Raw genomic sequence first — 25,831 nt, 5'->3', positions numbered from 1 at the left:
AGCAGGGGAAATGTCTATCTCTTAGCGCTGAGAAAACTTGGCCTGGGTATGAGGAGAAGGAAGAAAAAAAAAAATCTCCCTGGTTCAGTTTCTTTCTTCCAGCCTAAGCAGCATGGATTTCCATGGCTGCGTCTGGGACAGTGAGCTGCAGCCCCATAGATATGGTGAAGCACTTTCAGGCCCTACTGTAGCCTTGGTCTCCATGTCTCTGCCCTCGGGGTGACCTTCAGGCTGAGGGAGAGACTTGTGGGACCCCTAGGTAGTTGAACTGTGGTGAGACATGGGCTCGTGGTGGGGGTGACAGGGATCTGGAGGGAGGAGACTTCACATCCCATGGTGGGCTGAGTCACTGAGAGGACAGTGACATGGTTAAGCATGTGAACGCTGAATTAGATTGTCTTGGTTCAGATACTGGCTCTTACTATCTGACTCTTGGTCCAGTTCTTTCTTTTTCTTCTTTTCAGCTTCACTGAGGTATAATTGACAGATAAATTGTACGATGTTTAAAGTGAACATCATGATGATTTGATATATGGACACATAATGAAGACTCCTCCCATCCAGTTATTAATATACACATCATATCTGTATACATATATACTGAGAACATTTACGTTCTAGTCTTTTAGCAAATTTCAATGGTAACATACCGTGTTATCAACTATAGTCCCCATGTTTTATATTAGATCCTCAGACTTCATTGATCTTATAGCTTAAAGTCTGTACCAACCTTTGTTTATTTTCCTCACCCCCAGCCCTTTTCTACTTTCTGTTTCTATGAGGTTGACTTTTTTTTTTTAAAGATTCCACATATACGTGATACCATGCAGTATATGTCTTAAAAATATGAAACACTTCAAGAATTTGTGTATCACCTTTGGGCAGGGGCCATGCTAACTCTGTATCATGTCAATTTTGGTATAGGTCCTGCTGAAGTAAGCACTCTTGGTCTGTTACTTAACCTCTTTGGGTCTCAGTTTCCTTATCTATAAAATGAGAATCATGTTAATACATATCTATCAGGGTTGTTGTGATGATTAAGGAAGATAACCTTAAGTAAATAACTTACAGTGTTTCCCCAAAAATAAGACCTAGCCGGACAATCAGCTCTAATGTGTCTTTTGGAACAAAAATATATATAAAAAATATATTAATATAATATAATATAATATAATATAATATAATATAATACTGGGTATAATATAATATAAGACCCGGTCTTGTATTAACTTTTGCTCCAAAAGACACATTACAGCTGATGGTCTGGTTAGGTCTTATTTTCGGGCAAACAGTAGTGAGCACCTACCCACGGTGAGTACTCATCAGATTGGAGGTACTTTTGTCATTCTTGAGAGCAGGGTGGAATGTTGCTGTGTCAAGGGTAGTGCCTACCTCGCTTGTAGGAGCTGCACATGTTTTGTAGGATGATGAATGAGCGTGGCCCCCAAGGAGCATCCCCAGTGTCAGCTCAGCTCCTTCCTGAACTTCCTGGCAGCAGCTGTGCACTTGAGTCCACATACTGGTCCCTCCCCCCCACCTCAGGACCAGGGGAGCTGCCTTGAAAACATTCTTTGTGCAAAGGCCAGGCCAAGGACAGGGAACCAGAATCTGACTGGAAACAATATCTTCATTTCCAGGGAAACTGGCAGGACCTTCCTGCCTGCTGCTCTCCTAGGTCAGGTTCCACAGACACTTCAAAGTCTCTGGGAGCCTAAGAAAACGCGATGAGCCGGCAGCTGCCAGCGGATGCTCTGGTTGTAATAAAACAGGGTTCCCAACAGGACTCCTTTGATGGCTCCGAACGTTGCTTTTGGATCCTCTGAAGAGTTCCGCTGACAGAGAGAGTGTATTATTCATGGCACAGCGGCCAGTGGGCTCTGATCCCTCCAGCCCCAGTCTTTCCCAGGGTCACGAACAAATCAAAATTACCGGAAAGTAGCAGCTTACCTTTGAGGTCCTGAGGGTTGTCAATGATGAAATTGCCATTCCAGACCACGGCGAAGTCCACTGCCAGGTTACTGATGTCCATTCCATCGTACTGGTACTGCAGGGAGAGGGCAGAGGCACAGGCCTCAGGAGGCGCTCTCCCACAGTGGGTTAGGGATGCTACTGGCATCTCAGAGGAGCCAGACTATAGCAGGAAAGCAACCAGGGACTCTGCTTCCCCCTGGGCTAAGAAAGCAGCAGAGGAAGAAGCAGAGGAACCCCACGTGCTGCTCAAATATCCCTGTGACCCCCCTGCCCCTGACTCCCAGTCACTAATGTCCACAGGACCCAGGCCAAGCCGCTTTGCTTGGCATTCAGTGCCTTCCATATCCAAATTTCTTCTCCAACCTTCCCCTCCACTGCTCTCTTACGGAAATCTCTGAATCCACCTGTCTCCAAACACCCACCCAAACCCCGCTCTGTGCCTCTGTTAATTCACATCTGGAAGGAATGCCTCCCTTTCCCTACAGCCTCTGCCCTTAAACCTATCTTTATCTTTCTAGTGCAGCTCAGACTTACCTTCCACAGGTCTTCTCTGACATCCCTGCCAGCCCTTGGCACCTGGTGTCGCCAATTTCTATGTTTAACCTGGCATTTCCTAGGAGCTGCTCTGCACCTTTTCATGTACAAGTCGAGTCTCTCCAGAAGGTCTATGTACTGCCCCACAGAGCCTTGAGCAAAGCATGTGAATGACAAACGGTTGGCCAGGCCCTGTGGTGGTCCTTTCTTTCTGCATGTGAGCTTTACTTCGGTCAAGAGTTCACTAGGGAAAGTGCCCAGAGCTTTCTGGGCACAGATCGGATTGGCCCTACCATGAAAGGCCTCAGCTGTGGCCAGAGTCGACTCTCTCCCATGCTGATCCCATGGAGGACTTTTAAGCCCTTCACACACCTCAGAAATAGCCCTTCTCGGTGGCGCAGGCCCTGTGCCTCTGTGAAGGGGAGCTCTGGGAATCCCATCTATGGGGACTACCCCAGCCCTGGCCACTTAGCTCTCAGGGCATGTCCCTGTCAGCCCTCTTGCCCCTAGCCCTTCCAGCTGCCTTCCTCCCTTTGTTGTTTTCCATTTCTTTCTCATCCCACCTTCCCCTAGAGATTGGCGGCCCTCCACCGATTACAAATTCTATCACGCGCCTGTGACCCGGCAATCTGACAGCTCCCTGATAAGAGGCCCAGATTCTCTTTATCTCTCCCAGGCGAATTAGCTTCCCTCAACACCTTTGTCACGTCACCCCCATCTCCAGCTGACCCCCCACAGTCAGAGACAGGGAGTTGGCAGATAAATAGATCTTCTCTGGGCTAGTATTATAATTAAACACCTCATGTTTTCTGTCTGGCATTCGGAATTGGTTGAACCCTTGCTGCTCTTGAAATTCACTGCTTCCACTTCCTCCCCACCCACCTCCTCTCATGCCACTCTGCTTCCTGCTCGTCTTTCCTGCAGCTTTCCTCCTGTGTGGCAACTTCCAGTTTATTCACTCCCTGAACGGGGAAAGGGTGTGCAGTGGAGTTGATTGGCTTTGGCTGAAGTTTCACTGAAGGCCAAGAGATGCTCTTTAAACTCAGCAAGGGCACAACACTCTCAACTTATGCTATTGGGGTCCTCACAGCACTCCGTCTCCTCTGATACCATCAATCTGCTCTGCCCTGGCTAAGCGACCTGGAGTGCATGCCCGCTCCTCTGTCCCTGGGCATGTGAGGTCAGCCTGGGGACTTGGAAGGTTCCAGAAGCCTGGGCATGCCTTGGCAGGGGTGTGAGAGAAAGCCCTGCACCTGGTAGGGCCCAAGCCCGAGTCCTCTTACCGAACTGTTCTGGCACTGGACACTGGAGCTGTTGAAGCGCAGGGCGGGGACTCGGTGGATGGCCCCCTGGATGCTGAGGACGCACTCATAGCCTCGCTGGCCAGACTGAGGCTGGGGCAGGTTTCGAGCCTTAAGGGTGATTGGCTTTACCTCCCCAACAGGTATCAGGATCTCCTCCGTGGGCACCAGCTGTGGACAGTCCTGGGGAGCAAGCAGAGAGGCTCCATCTGTCCTGGCTCATACCTTCCAGGTCACTTGAGCCAGCCCAGACCCTCCGGTACCCAGGCGGCCTGCCCAGGAGAAGGATGTACCTGATTTAAGGGGCACGTGGAGTCAGCAGGGAAAATGAAATCTATCTCTTAGCACCACAGCCTTTGATACTGTCGTCCCCAACCCACAAGTTGTCCTGGATCTGGTGTGCGTGTTACAATTTAGGAATTAATTTTCAGACGCGGTTGTGGCAGGTTGTGGATTTTATCTCCTGAGACACAGGATAAAGGGGGCTCCGTGTGTCCCTGGCCCCAGCCTGGAATCCCCTCCTCCCAGTTTCATTCATCTGTTCCCCAGCTCCAGCCCCTCTTCCCCCTCACACTGTCCCTGCCCTGAGGCTTCTGTTATCAGCTGCTTCAGCTCCCAGTTCCCACTGAGCGGCCTTTCCAGGAGGTGGATCCATCCCTCCCAGCAATGCTGCAAACACTTGCTCTGGCTTTTTATCTCATTTCATTACCAGGCCCTGCATGAATGCCATGTGCTTTGGAAAACAAAACTGAAAAAGGAAAGTGTTGGTGGGGAGGGGCGGTGGAAAGGAGAAAGAGAGAGAGAAGAGAGAGAGAGAGAGAGAGAGAGAGAGAGAGAGAGATTGATTTTCCTCAGTTCTATTCTCAGTTCTATTCCTAAATGTCGCTTCTCTGTCGGAGGTCAAATTACCACCTCCCCACAGCTCCAATCCCCTGCCTGTTTTCTTCCTCCCTAAGGAAGAGAGGACAGGGCAGCCACCTCCAAATGCAATTATTTCCTGTCTCCAGGGATCAACTAGGGAAATTCTGCAAGATGCCTCTTCCCCCCATCCCCCTTGTGTGGTGGTTCTCAGAGGGAGCATTTGGGAGTGTGTGGGGTTGCTGTTGTTTCCCTGCAGAGGGTGCTACTGGCATTCCTGGGAGGGAAGGAGGGGGCAGGATTGTTCAACTTCCTGCAAGGTGAGGTGCTGCCTCCAACAATAAATTGTCCCTCACCTAATGCTGGAGGTGATTCCTGGTAAGAAGCCTTAAGAAACACAGGCAATGTTGAGCAATGGACAGCCTTCGAAGGAAACCGGTAGAACTGGGCCTCTGCCTCAGTGTGGGCTTAGGCAGTCACTTCTTTTCTCTGGGCCTTGGGTGCAAGCCCTTCACAACCTTGCTTGCCCCTGCCTACCTCTTACCCTATGGTTCTTGTGCAGCAAGGTCCAGCCACACTGAGCTTAAGATTGGTTCTGAGGGGCCACCCTTACTCACCCACCTCCGGTCCTTAGAAGACGCTTTCCTCTCTACTGGCAACACTCACTCCTACACACTCTCCGTCTTCCTCCTGGCCCCAACCTAGGCCCCTCTTTAGCTGATTACTTCTTCATTCATCTACAAACGCAGCATCTCCTTTGGGAAGCTGTCTCTGAGCCTTGACCTGCTCTGGCCCTCAGGGTGGTTATGGACATTCTCCCGTGATCACATTTAACCCTCAGAATTGCAGCTTCTTGTTGGCTTGTCTTCCTCGCTGGTCTGTGAGCCTCGAGGATCAGGCCGCACCATATTCACCTCTCTGTCCCCAGTCATTATCCCAGTTCCTGGCATATAGTGGACACCTGGTGATTGCTTATGGGAGGGTAGATGGAAAATAAGAAAATAAAGCAATAGACAAAAAGACCTCTAACTTTCTTTCTAGATCCAACTCTCTAGATGCTTTACATAGGAGGGGAAAGCTCTGCCTTCTGGGCAAGAGACTTGAGAACGAGTTTGATTCCCAAAGCTGGGGTTGGAAATGGTCATTGTTTCTGGAGTCACATGATCACCAAATTGGTGTGCCCATATCTATTAAGGAATCTAAGGATTTATGAAAAGTGAAATCCAGGGAAAACTTCAAATAGAAAGCTATCTAGGGGGACCTGAATGAACCTCCAGGGACACTGATGCTGTCCCTCGCCTGCAGGACAACTCCATTTGAAGATACCAGGCAGGCAAGCTTTCCACAAGAGACAGGATCATAAGGCAACCCCACAACAGATGTGTCCCTGTTCAGAAGCCAATTACTCTGGTCGCCAACTCATAAACTTTCTCTTTAGCTCACATTTTCTTTCATTCTCCATAGATACTCTTGACAGAGTCTTTAATATATTTATAGATAAGAAGAAAAAAAAACCCACCACCAGGCATCTCATGTACAAGGAGACATACTAATTCCTGTTAGTGGCTAAAAAAAGTCTCCATAGCATCTAATAAATTAGAATTTTAATTTAGACTAGAAATATGGCTGAGGTATAATGAGATTGTGTGTGTGTGTGTGTGTGTGTGTGTGTGTGTGTGTGTGTGTGTGAGGAGAGAGAGAGAGAGAGAGAGACTAGATTTTCAGATTCAGAACCAGTTGACACATTATAAATGATGACCAGTTGTTTTTCATCTCTAATGAGCCCAGAGAACAAATTCAAATTTCAGTAGTCTTAAAGATGTGCTTTTGGAAGTATGTCTTGGGTTACTCAACAGGACTGAAGAATCCTTTGACACACACAGAAACACACACACACAGAGACACACACACATTTTATTATGTATATTTATATGTGATATTATATACACACGTGTGCACACTCTCCTCTCTTTGGACTAAGTCTGGTTCAGCCTGGATGTTGAAGAATCATAAGAAGAGACTTCACGAGGACTCTTAGGGGTCTATTTTTTTTTCTAAGAGATTCTAAAATTTTACAAAAATTTCCCATAGTCTGCTGTTTCAGACCTTTTTGGACTAAATTTAAAGACAATGGTTGGTGGTTTCCCATATGCCTGTCTATGCTCCAATTTTGCCCCAGTAGACAAGGATGTCTTATGCTTTGCTTGTGCCCTTGGCTTTTTCTCTCAGACCAGAGAGAGTAAGATTCATCCTTCTAGTTTCTGGCACAAAAGAAAGAAGTAGTTGGTGCCCAGGTCCACACTCTTTTTCTTGGAAATAGGGAAGACATAGACCCTTTGGACTGTGAGATGGTTCTGGTGGATACAGCAAGAAGGAAGCAATAGATCTTGGGTGGAAATGCAGTGGTGAGAGCTGTGGTAGGCACAGCACAGCAGGCAGCCCAGAAAACTGCCAAGTTGTTGGAACTTCAATACCTCTGGGGCCTGAGGAAGGTGACAGGTTTCATCAGCTACAGTGAAGCCACTTTCAACCTGGTTGCTTCAGTGAGTGCGTGTGAACACACACACACACACACACACACACACACACACACACACAAAGGCATACACATGTGTGTACGCGCACACACACAGTTCCTGTCCTCAGAACATGAGAGCAAATAACCATGCTACGCTTCTTCTGCAGAACACAAGTACTGTTGCTCACATTGCTAAAGTACCCATCGTTACTGCTGACCCCTCAGTGCTCTGAACGGTCCCTCTAGGTCACCTTATTCTTCTCTCTGTCTCTAGGCCAACTGGCAGCAGCATCACCTCCACAGCAGCCATCTGACTTTCCATCAAGATGAACAGATGTTCTATTTGGGAATATCCCAGGGGGTGGGGGGAGGGAGGCTGAAAGGAGGAGACACAGCCATCAGGAGGGCAGGACCCTAAAGTCTTAGGGCTGCCTCGCCCACCCTGTTTAGCTGTGCATTACCAGCTTTCAGTGCTGGGGACCCTTCAGCCCTCGGAAGCGACTTCTCCCATGGGAAATTGGCATTATCTTCACCCACTGGACTTCAAAGAGAGAGAGCAGCCAGCATCCTGGGAAGCTAATCGGATTTATTTGGTTCTATCTTTCCCCTGGGACAGGGCATAAAGAACATATTTATGTATCTACATCTCACTAGGCCTGGTTTAGCCAAGGAGGGAGACGAGCTTTTAAAGCTGAAAGGCAGACATACTTCCCTGCACACTGCTTGCTAACACCATGTCACAGTTTGATCCAGCCCAGGGAGGCAGAGATTTTGGGGGCCCCATCAGAAATCTGCTGTGCGCTGAGCCGTGGAAAAATTTAGTTCATGACCTTAAAAGAACTCAAGAGACAGTTCAACTGAAATCCAGTTTCCTCATCTAGAAAATGGGGCCAATAAAATCTGATAACACTAGATTTCTTGAAAAAGGAATATGAAAGTATGTTGTAAATGGTAATAAATGGGATTAACAATGTTAATATGATTACTGCATATTTCTCATCTGTGTACACCTAAATCTCAGTTTATTCATCTATAACAGGGTCCATTTCATAGAGTACATTAAATGCGATTTTTACATATATCTGAAAATGTTGCATATAAACGAGCACTCAATAAACGTTCACTAGTGTTCTTATTTTTGAATTGCATTCACTCTAGCACAGTGGTTCTTTGCTGTCGGGCCTAAGCATGACATTGGTCCCCCAGCCCTCTGGATGGAAGTGGGTTGTCTCTGTATCTGGAAGTGCCACTGTATCATCTGCCATGGGCAGGCTCTCCCTCCGTGGAGATGGATTTGTGCTGGTCCCTCCATACCCTGAACTCTCATCATCAACAGACCACGGCCAGCTCGACGCCAGGTTCTCAAGGGCGGCTATGGCTACGCAGACAAACAAGCTACCTGGCCCTGATTTTCTGTAGAAAGCATATGGCACTCAGCTTTTTTTGGATACCTGAGATCTCTTTAGCCTTGAGCAAAAAAAAACTAAATTTTTAGCATCTTTGTTACTGTATGTGTCAAATGTGAATTATGTGAAACTGCAGGTCTGTTGCGAGAATCAAATGAGATGCTGTATGTCAGCGGTTCTCAATCTTCAGGTTAACCTGGGATGGGGCCCAAGAATTTGAATTTCGAACAAGTTCCCATGTGATGCTGCTGCTGCTGGTCCCCCACCCCCACGTACACTCTGAGAACTCCTGTCACATGTGTAGAGAATTAAAAATGTGTGACATATTATTAATGTTGCTATGTAAATCCATGGAGCTAATCAGTTATATGTTGTTTCTAGGAAGTAGAGAGACATAAAATTTTGATTCCAGGGTGGGGGGGGGTTCTTACTGAAAGAGTAAATGATATTCTAGGAACCACAAAAAAACACCTAAAGGATTTCTAGTCCCCAGAAGAACCTGAAGCCATCAGGTAGGACACCTAATAGAGTCAGGGGAACTTCACCTAAACTGGACACGTGCACCTTTGTGGTTCCCCACATTTTCAGGAATGGGACTCCCCAAAGGCAGAACTCTGGACAGAAAGCAGGGCTTGGGAGCTATGTGCTGGGAAGGGATATGTGAGTGGCCGAGAGCTAACGCAGTATTCGGAGGAAGGTGAGAGAATGGCCCTAGCAACCTCACTGGGAGCCTACACCCCCTTTCCTTCCCTGGGGAAAAATCAGGATCTGATGGGGTCTGGGCTTCCCTCACCACCTTCCAGAGAGCCAATCCCACCCAGAGATGTGCCTGAGCCCGTGCTTATTACATAAAGAGAGTGGCCGTCTGCCCCATTCCCACTCCTGGAAGGTGGGAGGTGACGGGAGACAAAACCACCTCTCCTACCCCAGAGAAAGATATTAAGGAGAGAAAGAAAAGCTGAAAGGTGATGGGAAGCCTCAGGTTTACCCCCAGGACTCTTCCCTTATTAATTCAATCCTGAGCTGCTGCAGAAGGGGGTTAGGGGGTGGAATGGGGTGGGGGGGTGCATAACATCTTTCAGGCCCAGCTCTCTGGAATGCCTGCATTTCACCCTGGTGGCTGAGCGGGAACTGTGTTCCAGTGACTTACTTCTAAAGGACATGAGGGAGGCAGGCATGTTTCCAATTAGCTTGTGGGGCTCAGCCCTCCTGGCCTCCACACCAGGCAGTTTATTTGTCTTGCTCTGCGCCACTCCTCCCCCGGCCCTCGCTCCAGCTGCAGGCGCTTTCAGGCCTGGCTTTGGGTTTCTCTTGCCTGAGGTGGGGGCCCCTGGGAGAAAATGCTGCAGCTGCTCTTTCTCGTCCAGATCTGCACTTCACCCTCTCTCTGTGTTTGTGGTCCATTTCGATTTATTTTATTAAGTAACTTAGAAGTTTAGTAGTGGCCAATGTGAAGGTCAGTCTCTGAGACTGTTTATCTTGGTCCTTCCCTGTCTGGCCTTTACTCTGAGCAGTTCTTCCTGTGGCTCCTGCTCTTTCTGGCCCTCCTTGCCTCCCGTTGTCATTCTTCCATTAACTCCCAAGAGGGGTTAACCATCCCCACCCCACGCCCTCAGCTCTTGGGCCCTTTCCTATGAGTGAGAAGATAAGCCTGAAAGAAGTTTCATACTCTTGCGGAATCCTGGGACTGGGATGATTTTCCAGGGTCCACTAAGGCCAGTGTGCTGCTTTCTGGTCGGCTATGTCAAAGCATAGCAACTGGCTGGAAGAAAACCCTTTTCTCAAAGGTTTGCAGGGCACTAGATAACTGGTTCCATCGTGCTGAGGTACCTACGGATGTGTCTGCCTTAAATGCAACCTGTCGGCACCATCTCTGTTTCTCTCTTCCAAGACAAGCGAATTCCATTTTTCTGGCTGAATATAACACATATTGCTTTAGAAACTAAGAAGAGTTCAGGGCCATGAGTGTATGTTTGGGAAACCTTTGAAGGCCTACATTTTTTTTAAAATAGCTTTATTGAGATATAATTGACAAATAAAATTGTAAGCTATTTAAAGTGTACATCGTGATGATTTAATATTTGTACACCAAGGCCCACTTTCTTATGTTTATCCATGGAAGCAAGCAGGACTTCTATTAAGATTAGCAGACACAGGAGACTCTATTTCTCAAACTCTTAGACAAGTAAATCCAAGGAACCCTTTCCTGTCAATGTCTTTTGGGTAAAGTGGTCATTGATTTGTCCACTCTTTCACGCATGCATTCTACAAGGATCCACTGAAGAAGGTACTGAGGCTTTAAAGATAACATAGAGCCTTTTGCCCTTAAAAAGCTGGTGGTCTAGTACAAGAGGGAGCTGTGCAGAGAAAGGCTACAAATGCTACTCTGTCACTTATTTGTGGATTTTCTAAAAGGTAGAATTAAGAAGGGATGTGTGTATACACACATGTGCATTTGTATGAATACATTACATGAGGTTCCTATTGTTGTTCAATCCCAACCAACCAACCAACCACCCTGGGGTGTGAGAAACATTAGACACAAGAAAAGGACACTGACCAAGCAGGGTTCCTTGTCCTAAGACATGCTGTGAATATGTAAGAAAGTCAGTGTCGATCAATAATCATTGGATGGAATATTCATTGGAAAGATAAGCAGTTTGTGTTTTCATTGCGTTGCCAACAAAGGTGGGTCAGGCCTTAGGGATGAAACATTGACTATATAATAAAATGGTCTGGTTCTTTTCACCAGCTAAATTTCTCTCTCTTCCAATAAGGCCACCTACCCAGTCATACATCAAACAATCATTGAATTTTACATTTGGAAGAGAGGTTACGCAGAAGAATGATTGAGAGTGAATATTCTATTGAACTAGAGCATGTCTGCAGCCAAGCAAAGGGCTTGGACTCAAAGAACAAACGCCATTCACTATCCTCCTCTGGACCATGGAGTCTGTTTGGTTAGACGTGTTTTCTCTAAGCTTTCAGTCTCGACCCTCAGTTCCCCTCAAGCTTTTGAATGCAGAGTCTTAGGAGTCTAGTAGATGAGAACACTTCTCTGCCTCTGGGGTATTTCCTGGCACTTTCTGAGCTTTATAATAACAGGGCTTTCTAACATGGAAGGAGACGAAGATGGGCCAGGAGACGGCCAAGCCATTGGACTGACCGCCTGGAAAGGGAGGGCCACTCAGATTCACTGGGAATGTTGATCCCATACCAAGGTGAGCCCTGCTTACCTCTGAAATATTGATCCGGCCCTCCTGGAAGGAGCAGGTGGTGGGGTCATGAGTGCAGAGGTTGCGGTACTTGCACCAATGGCAGCGGAAGGCGCTGTTGACACAAGACAGGCACCTGCAAGGACGGAGACAGTAAGAGGCAAAGAGAAGGGAGCAGAGAGGGAAGACAAAGGTGCCAGGTACCCCAAGTGTCCCGATGGAAATCTGTTATCCTGGTCTCACTCTCAGGAGGGTAGATTGCAGGTGCATCCCCCAGCACTGAGAGTTGTGGATTCTCCCTCAAAGATATTCACAGGACAAGAGAATTGAAAAAAAAAAGTGCAGAATGGAACTAATGTAACCTCAAAGCACTGGTGTGTTGGAGCCAGCCTGTGTCAGCTCATGAGAGACAATTATGTATATCTTCAAGAATTTTGCAAGTGGCTTGACATCATGTTGATAGCTTGAAATCGGTCACGGAGGGAGTATTTACACCATAGAAATTGGCAAGTGCTGCATGAGGGTTTTTTTTTTTTTTCATGGTTGCTGGTGGTTAAACATTTATCAGCATACCGCCACTTATAAGACAGAATAGCCGAAAGAGCACAGGGGTAGAAATTGGGCAGATCTGATGCCAGTCTTGCCTCTGCCACTGCCACGGGGGTAACCCTGAGTAAGTCACGTCACCTTCTGAATTGGAAATTTCTTCATCTGTTTGTAATCAAACTTTCCTGTCTACTCCACAGGACAGTTTAGCATCCAATGAGATAATGTATAGGAAAATGGTTTTGAAAAATACAATGCTAAATGTATTATTTGCAAGTGCTTAAGTTACCTGTTATTTTAAGCTTTTAAATCACATTTGAGTGTTAACAATTGGTTCATATCACCTGTGTTACTGGGCTTTCGGGGGTAAACTGTTAAATGGTAACTGTTCCATTCTCCAAGTAGCCAGGCATACGGTAGGTAGCAATAGGCTACGTGTGTGGCTCCTGAGTTTCTTGCCAGAGGAGCATTTCCCTTCCTCCTGTTTCACCTGGAGGCTGTGTGTATTATTTTGGCTCTCTGTGTGTGATCAGTCCATTACAATGGAAATGGATTTTGTAGATGAGGTTGGGCTTCCTGCTTCTTGCTAGCTCCCCTAGTCTAGTCTTTCACTAGACAACAGGGAAGGGACACAGCCTGGTCTGCAATGTGGCGCCACCTGGTGGGCACTCACATTACATTTGGGTGGGTGGGGCTCCATCCAGGGGGTCATTGGCTATCATGCCACCATGTGTTGGGTGCATTAGTACATTTACACTTCATCTCCTCTCTGCCAATCATTTTTATCTCCTTCTGGATATGCCCAAAGTTATTTCATTTCTGGCTTAGTTCAGATGACCGATTCTTGTTAACATCTTATGATTCAGCAAGTAAGTAATGAGAATGGAACAAGGATGATGAGATGGGGTTCTAAACCTAGTTCTTCCACTGGCAAATTTTGTGACCTTCATTGCAGCACTTATCCTCTCCGGGCCTCAGTTTACTACATTAAAAGGAGAAGATTGAACTTGATTCTGTGACTTTTTACTGTGAATGCCAGGCGTACAAAATGGTAAGATAGTGTTTGGCGATAAAATGATAAAATCTGTGCTGTCAAGGAGATCTGCTTTTTTTTTTTTTGCTAAAAGCTGCTGCCCGTGACAGCATCTCTATTGCCAAAGCAGTTCATGGTTGAAAGTGGTGCCATCACACTGTACTGCCATGGAGATGAGGATTCTCTCACAAACGATGGATTCCGTCACCACTGTGTTCGAGTTTCAGGAGGAGGTTGGGAAGTTCTTTTTCCAAGATGCTTGCATTTCCCAAAACAGGGCTAGCTGGGATTGGAATGCAGCGGTTAGTGGGCAATTTTGTCTGCTTTGACTTCAGCCACTTACTGCCCTGCTCTGGCTCCTACCCCAGGCCATTTTTACAACTTGTCCTGTCTTTCTCAGCATTTCTGTTGATTTGTCCCAATGGGGCTCACCCACGTCTCCTTCCTTAACTACCACGGAGGCCCCAGAATTCCAGCAGATGATTCTAACCATGAAAATCAAGATCAGAGAAGGGGAAACTAAGGAGGACTGGCTCATTTGTATATTTTAAGGTCTAAAGATTCACTTCGGGGTTAGCTGCAAACAGACTGCCCACGTGGAAGCTGAGCCATTGTGCCCAAGACTTGATGCCTTGGAGTTCTGCCCGTTCTGCAGACCTCAGGCTATCCCTGTGCCAGGCAATGGGAAGGATAGGTCCATAGAATATTCCTCTGGTATAAAGCTGTTTGATCTCTCTCCTTGCTGAAAGTCCAAGGTCATTGGTCCCGTGGCCAATGTTAGATTGCATGGAAGAAGTCTCAGTTTTTCTTCCAGAGACGATCAGCAGAAACTAAATATGGGTCTATCCTCTCCACTCCTTTCTCTGATTTTTACTAAGGAAAAGCTCCCAGCTTCCTGCACAGCTCTCAGATCTCACAGACTTGTGGGCACCCATTGGTAGGCATTTTGCTGCTGGATATGGCTGGTTAGGTCAACTGGGGTGTACTCAAACCCTCCTGGAGGCTGGTGGTTTGGTCTGGTTTTCCCTTCCTTTCTAAAAAGTTGAAGGCTGGGTTTGGACCACGGTGGAGTTTAAAGCTTCCCCTCTCCCTCCCAGTGCAGGTCTTCTTCCTGAGAGCTGAGTGAGGCTATGGCCCCACCCCCGTCCCTCCTCTGCGGGTAACTGTGTGTATAGCTGACTCTTATATCTGAGTCCCTCTTAATTTGGTCATGGATGACACGTCTAACCTCTATTCACTGTCAATCTCTCTGTTCAGAGCCACCACCAATTGGTAAAAAAAGGAGAGCTTTTCTTATGGTTCCTGGGCCATGACCTTTGTCTTTACTTCAAACCCTCTTTTTACTGTCTTAGCTTAAGAGTTGGGGGTAGCGTGTGTTGGGGCCGCAGGCAGAGGAGACTGAATGAGATCAGAGGCTGTGGAGCGTGATTGCCATTCAGTTTAATGTAACTGAATAGAACTGAAAAGTAACGTTTATGGAGAGCTCACTCTGTTCCAGATAATGTGCCAGGCCCCGGAGGCAGACTGTGAGGTGAATAGGACATGATTTGATGTTAGAGGAAACCCATGCCCATATCCAGCCCCAGGGCAAGACTCTTTCTGACAAGGACTTACAGTTGGTGGGCGCTGCAGTTGTAGAACTTGAATTCGGTGCTGACAAATATCTTCCCTGTCTCCTTGGATCTCAGCTGCAGTTCTAGCCCAAACCAGTCTGGAAAAAAAGGAGAAAAAAGGAGAGGGTAGTGAAAACCTGGGGGCCCAGTGGAGATTCTGAGGGTAAGTCATTCAGCCACTGCAGGGCTCTTGGGGCACACACGGTGGGTGGAACCTGTCTGAATCATTTCCCAAGACAGAATCCCAGACAGCAGTTTCCAGGCTCTTGGTCTCACGAGGAACGGTGCTGGCTCGGGTAGTAGATGGCCATCAGCTATAATTGGACGGCCGTCCACAGTGGCTGGTTGGCCATCAGCTGTTACTGGTTAGCCATTAGCCACTAATACAACTGCAGTGGCTATGCTAGGGGGTTGGTTGGTTGGTTGGCAGAGAAGCAGACGGTGAATTGCGCACCATGTGGAGCCTGCTTCCTGTGCCTCCAACCCAGCCGCCAGTGAGAATATAGTGGTATGACTCCCCTGTCTATGGCTCCGTGGATGTTCCTTTTTGGCCTCACCATGTCCTGTGTTACTATGTGTGGAGCGGGACAGGAGACCCTGCCTGCCACCCTGCATGACAAACACTCTTTACATACTGTGTACCCTTAACCCAAACAGGAGTAAAGGATTTCCTTCTTTCTGAATTTTGCTTTGGGATATGACAGTTTGTTTTCAAACTCAAATGAGTTTTATATGCCCAACAGGTGTTGGGCATAAAGAGACTTGGTCAGGCAACTGCTGTGCTGGTACTTCTCACTCCTGCCCACCCCCTGTCCCCCGTCCTCTACTCGTGGTCCCCCTGGTAGGGCAGCCCCTAGCACATGACTCTCATGGCAGACAACTCTTACCTTGATCCAGAGGGATGACAGGGACATCCTTGGGCCCGGGTGAGATGCAGATGACCTGGCTCCCGGACACCTGTCCCTCCACCTCTGTCAGGTTCCCAAAGGCACAGGCGATGCCCACAGACAGATCTGGAGCGTCACTCACAACCAGGCTGAGCTGTGGGAGGAGCAAAGAGGCTCAGGAGCACAGGGCTGATGCCACAGGGAGAGAGCCCTCGGGGCTCGGGGACCTGGGCCTGGCCCTGCCATTGCCTCTGGCTAATTAATCTCCCCTGATCTCGTTTATAAAGAAGGATGTTGGGGTAGGTGATCTTCTGGCTTTGATACTGAACAATTACAGTAGCTCTGCCAGGCTGTGCAGGGTCAGTGGTCTTTATTAATATTATTATGAATTCATTTTTCAGTCTTGTCCAGCATCAGAAAGCACTGGGGGGGTGGAAAGGGAGGACACTAGGGGGAAAGGTACTAAAATCCATCTCACACCCAGATCACTTTGACATGAAACCACACAAACTTGAAAGCAAGTCATGAGCTGAGTTCTTTACAATAAGCCTTAGCCTTGGCTCATGGGAGAGCAAGTATCACTGGCTTGTAGGCTCCGCAGGAGTTCACCAGCTTGGTGGAAGACAGCTAGTTCCTCGCCCTGGCTGTCCTTAGGGCCTGCTTATGAAAGGTGGTGGATTTGCTAGAATTTGTTTCTCTGTCCCTCCTGGTCTCTCTGCTTGCTGACAGCTCCCCTAAAGGAGGGCAGTCTTTTCACAAGGCACTTGGGGGATGACAGAAAGCAGGAAAGTGGACACCAATGGCACAGATGATGTCAGCTGTTACCTATAAAAGGTTCCAACGATCTAGGCCAGCAGCGTCCAGCCTTTTCAAATTTGAACATCCTCCTTTGTATGGTAAAAATATCCCAGACTGTCAAAAAAATCTGTTGATTGAGAAATTATTTAATGGCAAGATGCCACTCTGAATTCAGTGCACTTGGAAATGAGTTTGTACTCAATTACCACAATATAACATCTAAGTGGTATTTGAAACAATAGGTAAGGAATGTGACTGGATCCCTCTGGCAGTGGGAGTACCCATAAGGGTTCGCTGGTGACAATAGCCCTGTGGCCCCCAAGTTGGGAGCCATGATGTAGGTGGGTCTCCTTTTGTCTTCCTACCAGCACCTGGAGGTCACAGTGGGTGTCACCTCACCACCTTCCCATACATTTGCTTGCTGCTGAAACTCTGCCCCAATTTCGTTTCCATGGGGTCCAGAGACTTAGGTACAAACTCTGCTGTTTGTTCCCTCAGCTCCACGGGAGCCAAAACCTCCCTGTGGGGATGAATGAATGGAAATTTTGGAAGGTTCATTAACTAATTAACATTCGTGAATGCTCATAAAACCTTCAGAATGAAATAATTGTGCAAGGCCTGAGGATAGGAAATATTTTGGGTTGCACTTCGACAGGTGGTTGAGGACTATTTTATTCCCTTTAATATTCTCTTTGAGCACACACTGACTGTGAATTAAGTCTCTCTTACACACACACACACACACACACACACACACACATGCAACTCAGCTTTCTGTGAGACTGCAGCAGTGGAGAATTGTAAATATAGCATGTACCGAAGAATGTATTGCTTGCTGTTGGAATGCATTATGTCATAGATCTTTGTTACTAAATGCAAAATCTAGGTTTACAAACAGATCAATAGATAATGAATTTGCAAGGAGTCCGGAGGATGACTTTGCCATTTACGATAGGAGTTGCCATAGGTTTTCTATAAATATAATTTCCTTGGAGCATTTAAAGCACGATCCATTTACAGATACTTTTTTGAGTGTTAAAGGAACCCACCCACACATGTGTGGGCTCCGTGTCCCCACCGTCCCTCTGGTAGGTTACTTACCCGCCGGCTGTGCTCAGACACTGAGATGCTGCTAGGGTGCACCTCGAGACTCATGCATTGGCTGATGCTGGCAGCAAATCGATTAGGTTCCCAGGCCCGTTGGCACCTGTCCCTACGGGAGCACCTGCCACAGACACAGATTCACAAGCGGTCAGGCCTCTGAGACCCTTCTGTTAGGCTCCATTGTCCCCCTTGGGGTAAGTAAGAGGGTTTTGCTGCTCTGAGGCCTGTGGCTGGTCTTCTCTTTAGGACTTTCATCCCACAGGGTTGGGTGCCTCCCAGATGGTCTCTAGTGCAGTTAGACAGAAAGTGGGATTAACCCCAACATGAGAGATGTGGTTTAGATGTATAGCTATCGATAGAATCTTTACAGGCTGCTCCATGATCAAGGGAGGGAAGTTTGGGGAATGTGAGAAGATGCACACAAGAGGCTAAGAATATAAACTTTGGAGCCAGGCTACCTGGGTTCTAACCAAGACCTATTGCCTACTGGCTGTGGCCCCTTGGGCACATTACTTAATCATCCTGTGCCTCAGTTTCCCCAACTTACCTCATAGGGTGTAAGGAGTAAATGAATTAGTGCTTAGAAAATGGCCTGTTAGCCTTTATAATAATAATATTAATGATTATTAATATTATTCTTCAGGGATATTTAAAAATACAGACAGGGTCTTAGCTGTGTGGGAGAGTGTGTATGTGATCTTATGGCTGGATTGATGGCTCTTTGAAGGCAGGGACCATGCTTTATTCACTGAGATATTCTACCTGTCACACGGTGTATTTTAAATAGATGTTTGTGGCGTGAAATAATGCCTGGAGACAGAGACAGACGAGGAGTGGCAGCCAGGGCTGCCTCTGTCAGAAAGCTTGTGAGGCTGCTTCTCCCAACATCTTCATCTGCCTCCAGGGCTCCTGTGCTCACAGTGGCAGGTGGGCATGGTGGCACCTACACGCACGTGTGCCTCGTTGCCACTTATGTCACACGGGAACATGCTGGTGCTTCCCCAAACCAACAGCCACCGGACACCACCAGATTCCACACTCAGGCAGTGATTCCCACCCGAGCTCCCCCCACTGCCTCCCCCCTTCCTTTCCAGGCACATAATGGATCTAAATATGAATGCTGTCAAAGAAAAGAATTATGGAGGTTTAAGTGAATCCTTAAGATAGCTCTAAAGTGAGCTCTTGACTGGGGCCTTTATCTCATTGACTCACTGAAATGGCTCTTTTTTATCATACTATTTATGGCAACAGCCCTAACAGAGATAAATAGCCTTGGAGACAATAACACACTTGCCAGAGCAAGGCACACAGAAGAGACAGGAAGGTTTCAAACCCCCTGGACCCTAAGCCTCTTTAGTAATCTCCCTCAGCCCTCTGCCTCCATTAAGATCCCGTGTGCGGGCCTGGGAGCTGGAGCTGGGCCCATCACCTCATTCCCCGCACCAAGAGGCTGGTGGTGGCAGGTGGGAGGGCACTGCAGGAGGGGCTGGTGAAGACAAAAGTGACCAGAAGAGGAGAAACCTCTGGGTATAAACAGGAAAAAGCTTGTTCCCCACATACTTCTGGCAAGCAGAGTTGCTGGAAGGAGAGGTGTGCCCTGGCAGGTAGGAGGTAGTGTGTGATGACAGGCAAGGAATCCAGAGGACAGAGGAAACCTGAGAGTGTGACGTTGTGACTCAGTCATTCTGCTACCCACATCTGACCTCACCCTGGAGGGTGACGGGTACTCTGGGGCCACCAGGAGATTCAGGCATCATGGATAAATTTGTAGGCTCTAGTACAAGTTGGGGAACGTGGCTGTCCTTGCTGCTGAATAAATGACAATCCCCCATCTATAACTTTGGTGTGTTCTCTATGGGAGAAATGCCAGCTCCACGGAACCTGGGCAGGCATGACGGGAGGAGCAGGGGGTGGGTGTCACAGCTGGACATGGCCACTGCCCGGTGAGAGGGCTGGTAGCCCAGGACACTTTGCAAGGAGCTAAAGGCAGCTGTCAGGTTCTGTGGAGGAAGAAATCCCTTGAGGAGAGAGTCCAATGGCCACGGGTTCGCCTCATTGAAAGGAACTCAATTTTAGCCACTTTTGCCATTCCTGGGGCACAACAGAGGCGTCATCAGCATCTTTACCATTTGTCTGACCTAAATGGTGGCTCACTCTGGGTTCTGATGAGAGCATTTTTTGCAAAACTTTTTGAGGAGTCTCTTTTCTCCAAACCCAAGCAGGGAACCCAGTATTTGTGCGCTCGAATCCAGTCCAGATTTTGCAACTGTGAGGCGCCTGCTTCCCTCCCTCCCTCCACAGTCCTCCCAACACCTGCTGCAGAGGCTGGAAGCCAAGAGCTATTGTGCGGCCCCTGAACTCTGGCCCTCCTCCGCTGCCTCCACCCCAAGCTTAAACCCGGCACATTTCATAGAGATGCTTTACTGGCTGGCATTGAGCCATGGAGTTTCCAACTCCATTGGGGAACAGAATCCAAGCCAGCTCACCCTTTTTTGTCCTTCTGGGGCTCCTCAAATTAGGAAGTTTAAATGTAATTTTGTATTTGTATTGAGCTGGTATTCAATGGCAGGCGATGTATCTGAATTGCACTATGTGGCCAGTTGGAGTGAAATGCAGACTTCTTGGAATCATGAAATGATGAGACCAGAAGGGTCCTCCCAAGAGTTCAGGGTTTAGAGTAATTATTTTGATTTGTGTAGTCTATTCTGGGCTTCCTTATTTCCAGAACATTTATTATTTCATTTAATCCTCACAATTTACCTGCAAGGTAGGCATTTTCCCTATTGAGCGATGAAGAAATGAGGGCCCAGAGTAGTCAGTGGACCAGGCAGGGTCGCACAGCAGCTCACTGGCGTCCAGAGCTCCCGACTCCAGTGCACTGCCATCTGCACGCTCGCGGCAGGAGACAGCGAGTTCAGGCTGCACCAAGAAGGTTCCTGGGAAACCTAGAAATTCTACAGCTTCCCTCGTGAGTTCTTCCAACACCACTACCCTTCCCCACACTGACAAGATTTGAGAGCAGCTGGGAGGGCAGAATTTGGACGTGGAATGAAAGACAGAGAGGCAAAGGCACTGCATTTGGAAGGAAGACCACCCATGGCCTCTTTCCCTCTTGCTGCTCTTACTGCTCCAACCACGATTAGAGTTACTGCTCAGAAGAGGGAAATTCCTCTCTCTCTGCAAACTGCTGTCACATCCCTCATCTGAACTCCCAGCTAAGTACATGGTCCTCTGCATTCCAGGCCCCTTTCCAGAACGGTCCCAAACTTACATGTTGTGCAGGGCACACCAGCCACAGTGAGGGTCCCCCGAGCTCAGGCACTCCCCACAAGTTGTATACTGTTCACACGATTCCACAGGGACCCTGGTAATCTGGTAAAGAGAGCAAAGGGCATGGTTAGATCAGGTAGTGATGCCTTGCCGATGTGTCTCATCTATCATCTACCCACACTTGCCCTGTCACCACCCCTAAACAGGTGACAGTCGGGGTAAATCAGTGGCCGCATGGTTCTCATCTTTTGCCTGGCACAGGCAGGTACAGCTAAGCAGAATGTGCTTCTCAGGTGGCAGGTCAAGGATTCTTGCCTTCCCAGACATGGAAGCAAAACCTCCAGCGTCATTCTCCTGAACTAAAGTCCTCATGAGAGCTGGGTTTGCTCATGGCAAGTGCTGAAACTAGTTAACTCTGTTAAAAGGCTATTGAGTGCCACCAACTTGTCTCTGAAGAGCTTTCAGCTGGGCTAGGGCTGAGACAGCTTGCCTGCACAGAACACATTTAAAGAGGGAGAGAAGGAGAAACTTTTCCTATCAAATAATATTCATCATATGACACACTCTCGTTACAGCCAACCAAACATACCACCTGGATCCAATTATCCCATTCTCTGATGTCTACATTCAGTTTCTCTAGTAAATCTCCCATCCTTTGAAAAGTCTGACTAAATGGGGACATCCACAGAGAAGAGCTGTCTCTCTGATTCTGTCTTGCTGGAGAAAGTGGGAATTTGCAGATCCAGCTCCTGCCCCCCAGAGGGGGTGGCTCCTGCCCACTCCTCCTGGCTTCCAGGTGGGGCCCTGCAGGGCTTGAGCTGGGCCTGTTTGGACATCACTCATCCCTTCCTGCCCAGTATGTGTGACATTAAGGCCGGGCAAGGGGGTCAGGAGATTGAAGGCTTCCACTTGATATGTCCTCAGTAGCCGTCAGTTGGCTGGGGCAGGAGGCTGCTGGGCTGCAAAAACATTTGCTGGGCTGGGAATGGCTTCTCATTTGTTAGGGCATAGAGGTCCCCCACCTACTGATGTGTGAGCTCAAGTGAAAATGCAACCTGTGGTCCAGCAGCATAGTGTTCTGCCTCTGGCAGGGGGACAAACGATCTGATGGAGACGCCTTCACAGCGTCCTCCTGAGAGGCTCAGGATGGAGTCTAACACTGCTCATGCAGCAAATGTTTATCAGCTGTCACCGTGTGGAGGCTCTGGTGGTATGCAAAAGAGAAACAGCAGCAAACAGCACATAGATCTGGCCCTCGCAGAGCCCATAGTCCAGGGGGAGTTGGTAATTACAAACCCAGAACTGTTCTCCATTGTGCCTGGGACCCTTGGTAACTTAGAGGAAGGGTGCCTAGGTACATCCTGTCGGGAAGAAGGGTGTAGGGGTGAGTCAGGGGAAAAGTCAGCCTAGAGGGGCATTTCAAGCTGAGAGATTATCGTGCGCAAAAGTAATCATGGACAAGTTCAGTGTAACAAGTGTAGGGGGCACCTGGGTGGGGTGGGGTGAGAGATGAGTCTGGTGGGATGTAAGCAGGAGCCCGATGACCAAAGTGTTTGAAGGGCAGCAGTGTGGCTGCAATAAAACTCCTGGGTGACAAGTTTCAGGAAAGCTCAACAGAAGTAAGTCAAGGTTATCCAATACGGCAGATGACCAAAGGTCTTAGGTACCAGCCCCAGGAGCCTTCGTTTTCTCTGTTGGGTGTCTCTCTCATTCTTACCACATCATAACACTTAACATTCTGCATTTCAAGGCCTTTTTGTAAGCAAGTGACATGATGAGCTTTAAATATCCCTAACCTCCCCTTAGTAATAAAAATATGAAATGCAGGAAGGATAAATTTAAAAACAACTTTTAAATTTGTTTTTAAAAGTTCATATTTTAAGCGGAGGATGGGGGAAGCTGGTGTGATATCGCTCATGTGTAAAAGAGCCAAGGGTTTGAGTTGACTCTATGTCCAACGTGACTTGACAGGATGATGGAATAGCTGGAGGGGCTCATTTGCTCATGGGCTGCAGATTAGAGACATAGTGTCAGGATCCAGAGGGGCCAGCCCACACTGGGGTCTATAACCTGCTCAGGTCTATAACCTGCCCCAAGAAGCGTGTTGCTCAACCAGAGATCATTCTCAGAAGGGAGGTCATGATAGGGTGGGACCGATACGCGGCATCTGAGGTACAGATGATGAACCTGGATGTTTACTGAGCTCCAAGAAGTGGAGTCTCAAGGTGGGCATGCTGTTTTCCAGGGTTTGAAGGGCAGCAGTGTGGCTGCAATAAAACTCCTGGGTGACAAGTTTCAGGAAAGCTCAACAGAAGTAAGTCAAGGTTATCCAATATGGCAAACGACCTCGCTTCCAGAAGGAACTCCCATCAGTGAGATGTGTACGCAGAGTCAAAATGACATGTATCTGGGAGGCTGTGAAAGGATTTCTGCCCTCAGAGGAAGGCTGCACTAGTCCTTCCAATTCTCACATTCAGGATTCTGTTTCCCACAGTTTACCTAACTCCTCCCTGAGACTGTTTATGATTTTTTCCCCCTGTATAACTTGTACAGTTAAAAGATAACATCCAGCCATCACCACCAGCCACAGATATCACATTGCCTTAAAGAGAAACCTTTGACCCCTGACTCATGGCCTGTGATTCCTCCCAGAAGCACCTTTCTGACAGGTGCTCGCCGGATACTCTCCTCGGGTGCATCTCCGGGCCTGGGATTCTCAGCCCTTCTGGGTATCTGTGACCCCAGCCGCCCGCTTGGTTTCCGCCGGCCCCCTCCATCCCACCCTCTGAGGTCTGAGAGCAGCAGCCCAGTGCCTGGTCTTCCTTTCTTGGGTTTCGGGCTCTGTGTGAGTGATGTCTGCATCTGGCTGGAAATTAAAACAACTGTCTGCATTGCATTCGGCCCGTCTGTCAAAACACAGCCCAGCTCTCAGCAGCTGGGCAAGGAGGCCCTGAATGGGAGCAGTGTCTCCAGCAACAAAGCCCACTTTCACGCCAAGTGCCACAGAGATAGTGAGAACCCTGTTCTTCTCCAAACATGAAACCAATAGCACAACTATTTTTCCTGTTTCCTGGGCCCTCCTGGTGGGAATTTTTTTTTTTTTTTTTAAATGCACTGAGTTGAAGAGCAAAGTGAAACAGGAAACTTATTGGGGAGGGGGAAGTTCTTAAACTTGAATTACTCTCTCCTCAAAGATCTAATAGCCATATACAAACCAGAGGAAAGAAATGTCACAGGGACTGGGAGGAGACCTTCAAAGTCAGATGCTACCATGCGCTCTCTGTCTTTGCCATATTCACGTGTCGCCACATTCATTCATCATTCATCAGCCAATATTCATTGATCGTGTTCTACATACAGGCCAGCGCTAAGCACTTCAGGGGAATAAAAACAACAGCAGCATTAAAACACGACCATCACCTTCAAGTTGCAAACAGATTCGCAATGAAAACCAGAAAGTGATGTGGGTTCTAAGAGAGGTGTTGAAAGAGCACTGAAGGAATTCAGAGCAAAGAGCAATACTTCCATGTCTGCACTGTCCAATGCAATAGCCGCTAGCCTGGGTTGCTGTGAACATCTGAAATGTGGCCGGTCCAAACTGAGATGTGCCACAGGGACACACTACACACTGGGTTTTGAAGATTTAGTACAGGAAAACAAAGAATGTAAAATATCACATTAATAATTTTTTACTGACACCCTAAAAAGATAAAAATTTAGCAAATATTGGGTTAAATAAAATCCATTATTAATTTCAACTGTTTCTTCTTTTTAAAATATGGCTGCTGGAAAAGTTACTATCACACACGAAGCTCACATTTGCGGCTCGCCTTTAACTTCTATGGGACAGTGCTGCTCTTGCTGGATGTCCTAAGAAGCCTTTGTGAGGGACATGGCATGTGTCTGGGTCTTGAAGGGTGAATGATGCTTATACAGATGAGTTCCAGGTGGAAGGAACCACATGAGCAAACACAGGAGAACAGAGTGTCTTCAGAAAACCTGGCATGAGGGCCAGGAGCGATGGGTAGAAATCTGGAAGGGCAGGTTTGGGTTAACTTGGGAAGGACCGAGAAGACCATGGAGCCGGAACATACACAGTCTCTTAGGTCTCCAGCTTGTCACTCTTTGGCCAAAAGAGTATTGTCCAAAAAGAGATGGCCCTGTGTCTCTCAAAGAACAATGGCTCTCAATGCATGGGTCTTGAGCCGGCACCCTTGGCATTATCTGTGAGCTGATGAGACAGGGGAAGCCAGCGTCCACTGGATCAGGCACTCTGGGGATGTGTCCAGAACTGGGTCTCACAAGCTCTCCAGCTGATTCTTATGGATACTTAAGTTTGAGAACCACCAATGTAGATGAGCTCACACCTTGGAGAAGTCTTTTTAAATGTCAGGCCCCTGGGGCTACGAAGAAATGGAATAAAACTCTGCCACAGGGCTATGGAAGGAACTAGACTGATGTGAGGGCAGGCGGGGAAGGAGTACTCTGGAGACTGCTTTATGCCCAGGGAGAAATTGGTTCTCACAATTGAGCCTACAGAAGACCTAAAGGACCAAGTTCAGGCTTCCAGAGTCAGGGGGCACTTCACTCTGCATCTCAGGCGACAGGCGGCCACTTGTTCTGGGACCTGGTGGGCTGGGTGGCATGGGGTGGGCATGAGAGTTTTCTCTGGAAGCTCTAGAAGGGAAGGGAACTTTCTCCTGGAGAGTGTCCACCATGTCAGGTGGCACTCTGTCAGGGGTGACTCAGAGTTAATGGGACACTCTGTAATGCTTTA

General features: G+C 47.9%; 1 protein-coding gene and 1 non-coding gene across 2 annotated transcripts in view; both read right to left on the bottom strand.

Annotated features, from left to right (window-relative positions):
• The window catches only part of PLXNA2 (plexin A2), a 205,191-nt gene that overhangs the window by 53,448 nt on the left and 125,912 nt on the right, over positions 1-25,831 (bottom strand). The window contains exons 5-11 of the mRNA XM_019713816.2: positions 21,056-21,156; positions 17,782-17,905; positions 15,883-16,036; positions 14,997-15,093; positions 11,825-11,939; positions 3,789-3,989; positions 1,948-2,044 (exon numbers count right to left, since the gene is read on the bottom strand). Coding sequence (XP_019569375.2) covers positions 1,948-2,044; positions 3,789-3,989; positions 11,825-11,939; positions 14,997-15,093; positions 15,883-16,036; positions 17,782-17,905; positions 21,056-21,156 — 889 coding nt within the window. The remainder of the gene's footprint in view (positions 1-1,947; positions 2,045-3,788; positions 3,990-11,824; positions 11,940-14,996; positions 15,094-15,882; positions 16,037-17,781; positions 17,906-21,055; positions 21,157-25,831) is intronic.
• Positions 841-943, bottom strand: LOC141569410 (U6 spliceosomal RNA). The gene has a single exon (XR_012493022.1). It is a non-coding gene; the product is annotated as a U6 spliceosomal RNA (small nuclear RNA).

This window comes from Rhinolophus sinicus, linkage group LG17, assembly GCF_036562045.2.
Source record: "Rhinolophus sinicus isolate RSC01 linkage group LG17, ASM3656204v1, whole genome shotgun sequence".
Lineage (NCBI taxonomy): Eukaryota > Metazoa > Chordata > Mammalia > Chiroptera > Rhinolophidae > Rhinolophus > Rhinolophus sinicus.
This window is presented reverse-complemented; position numbering and strand designations above follow the sequence as displayed.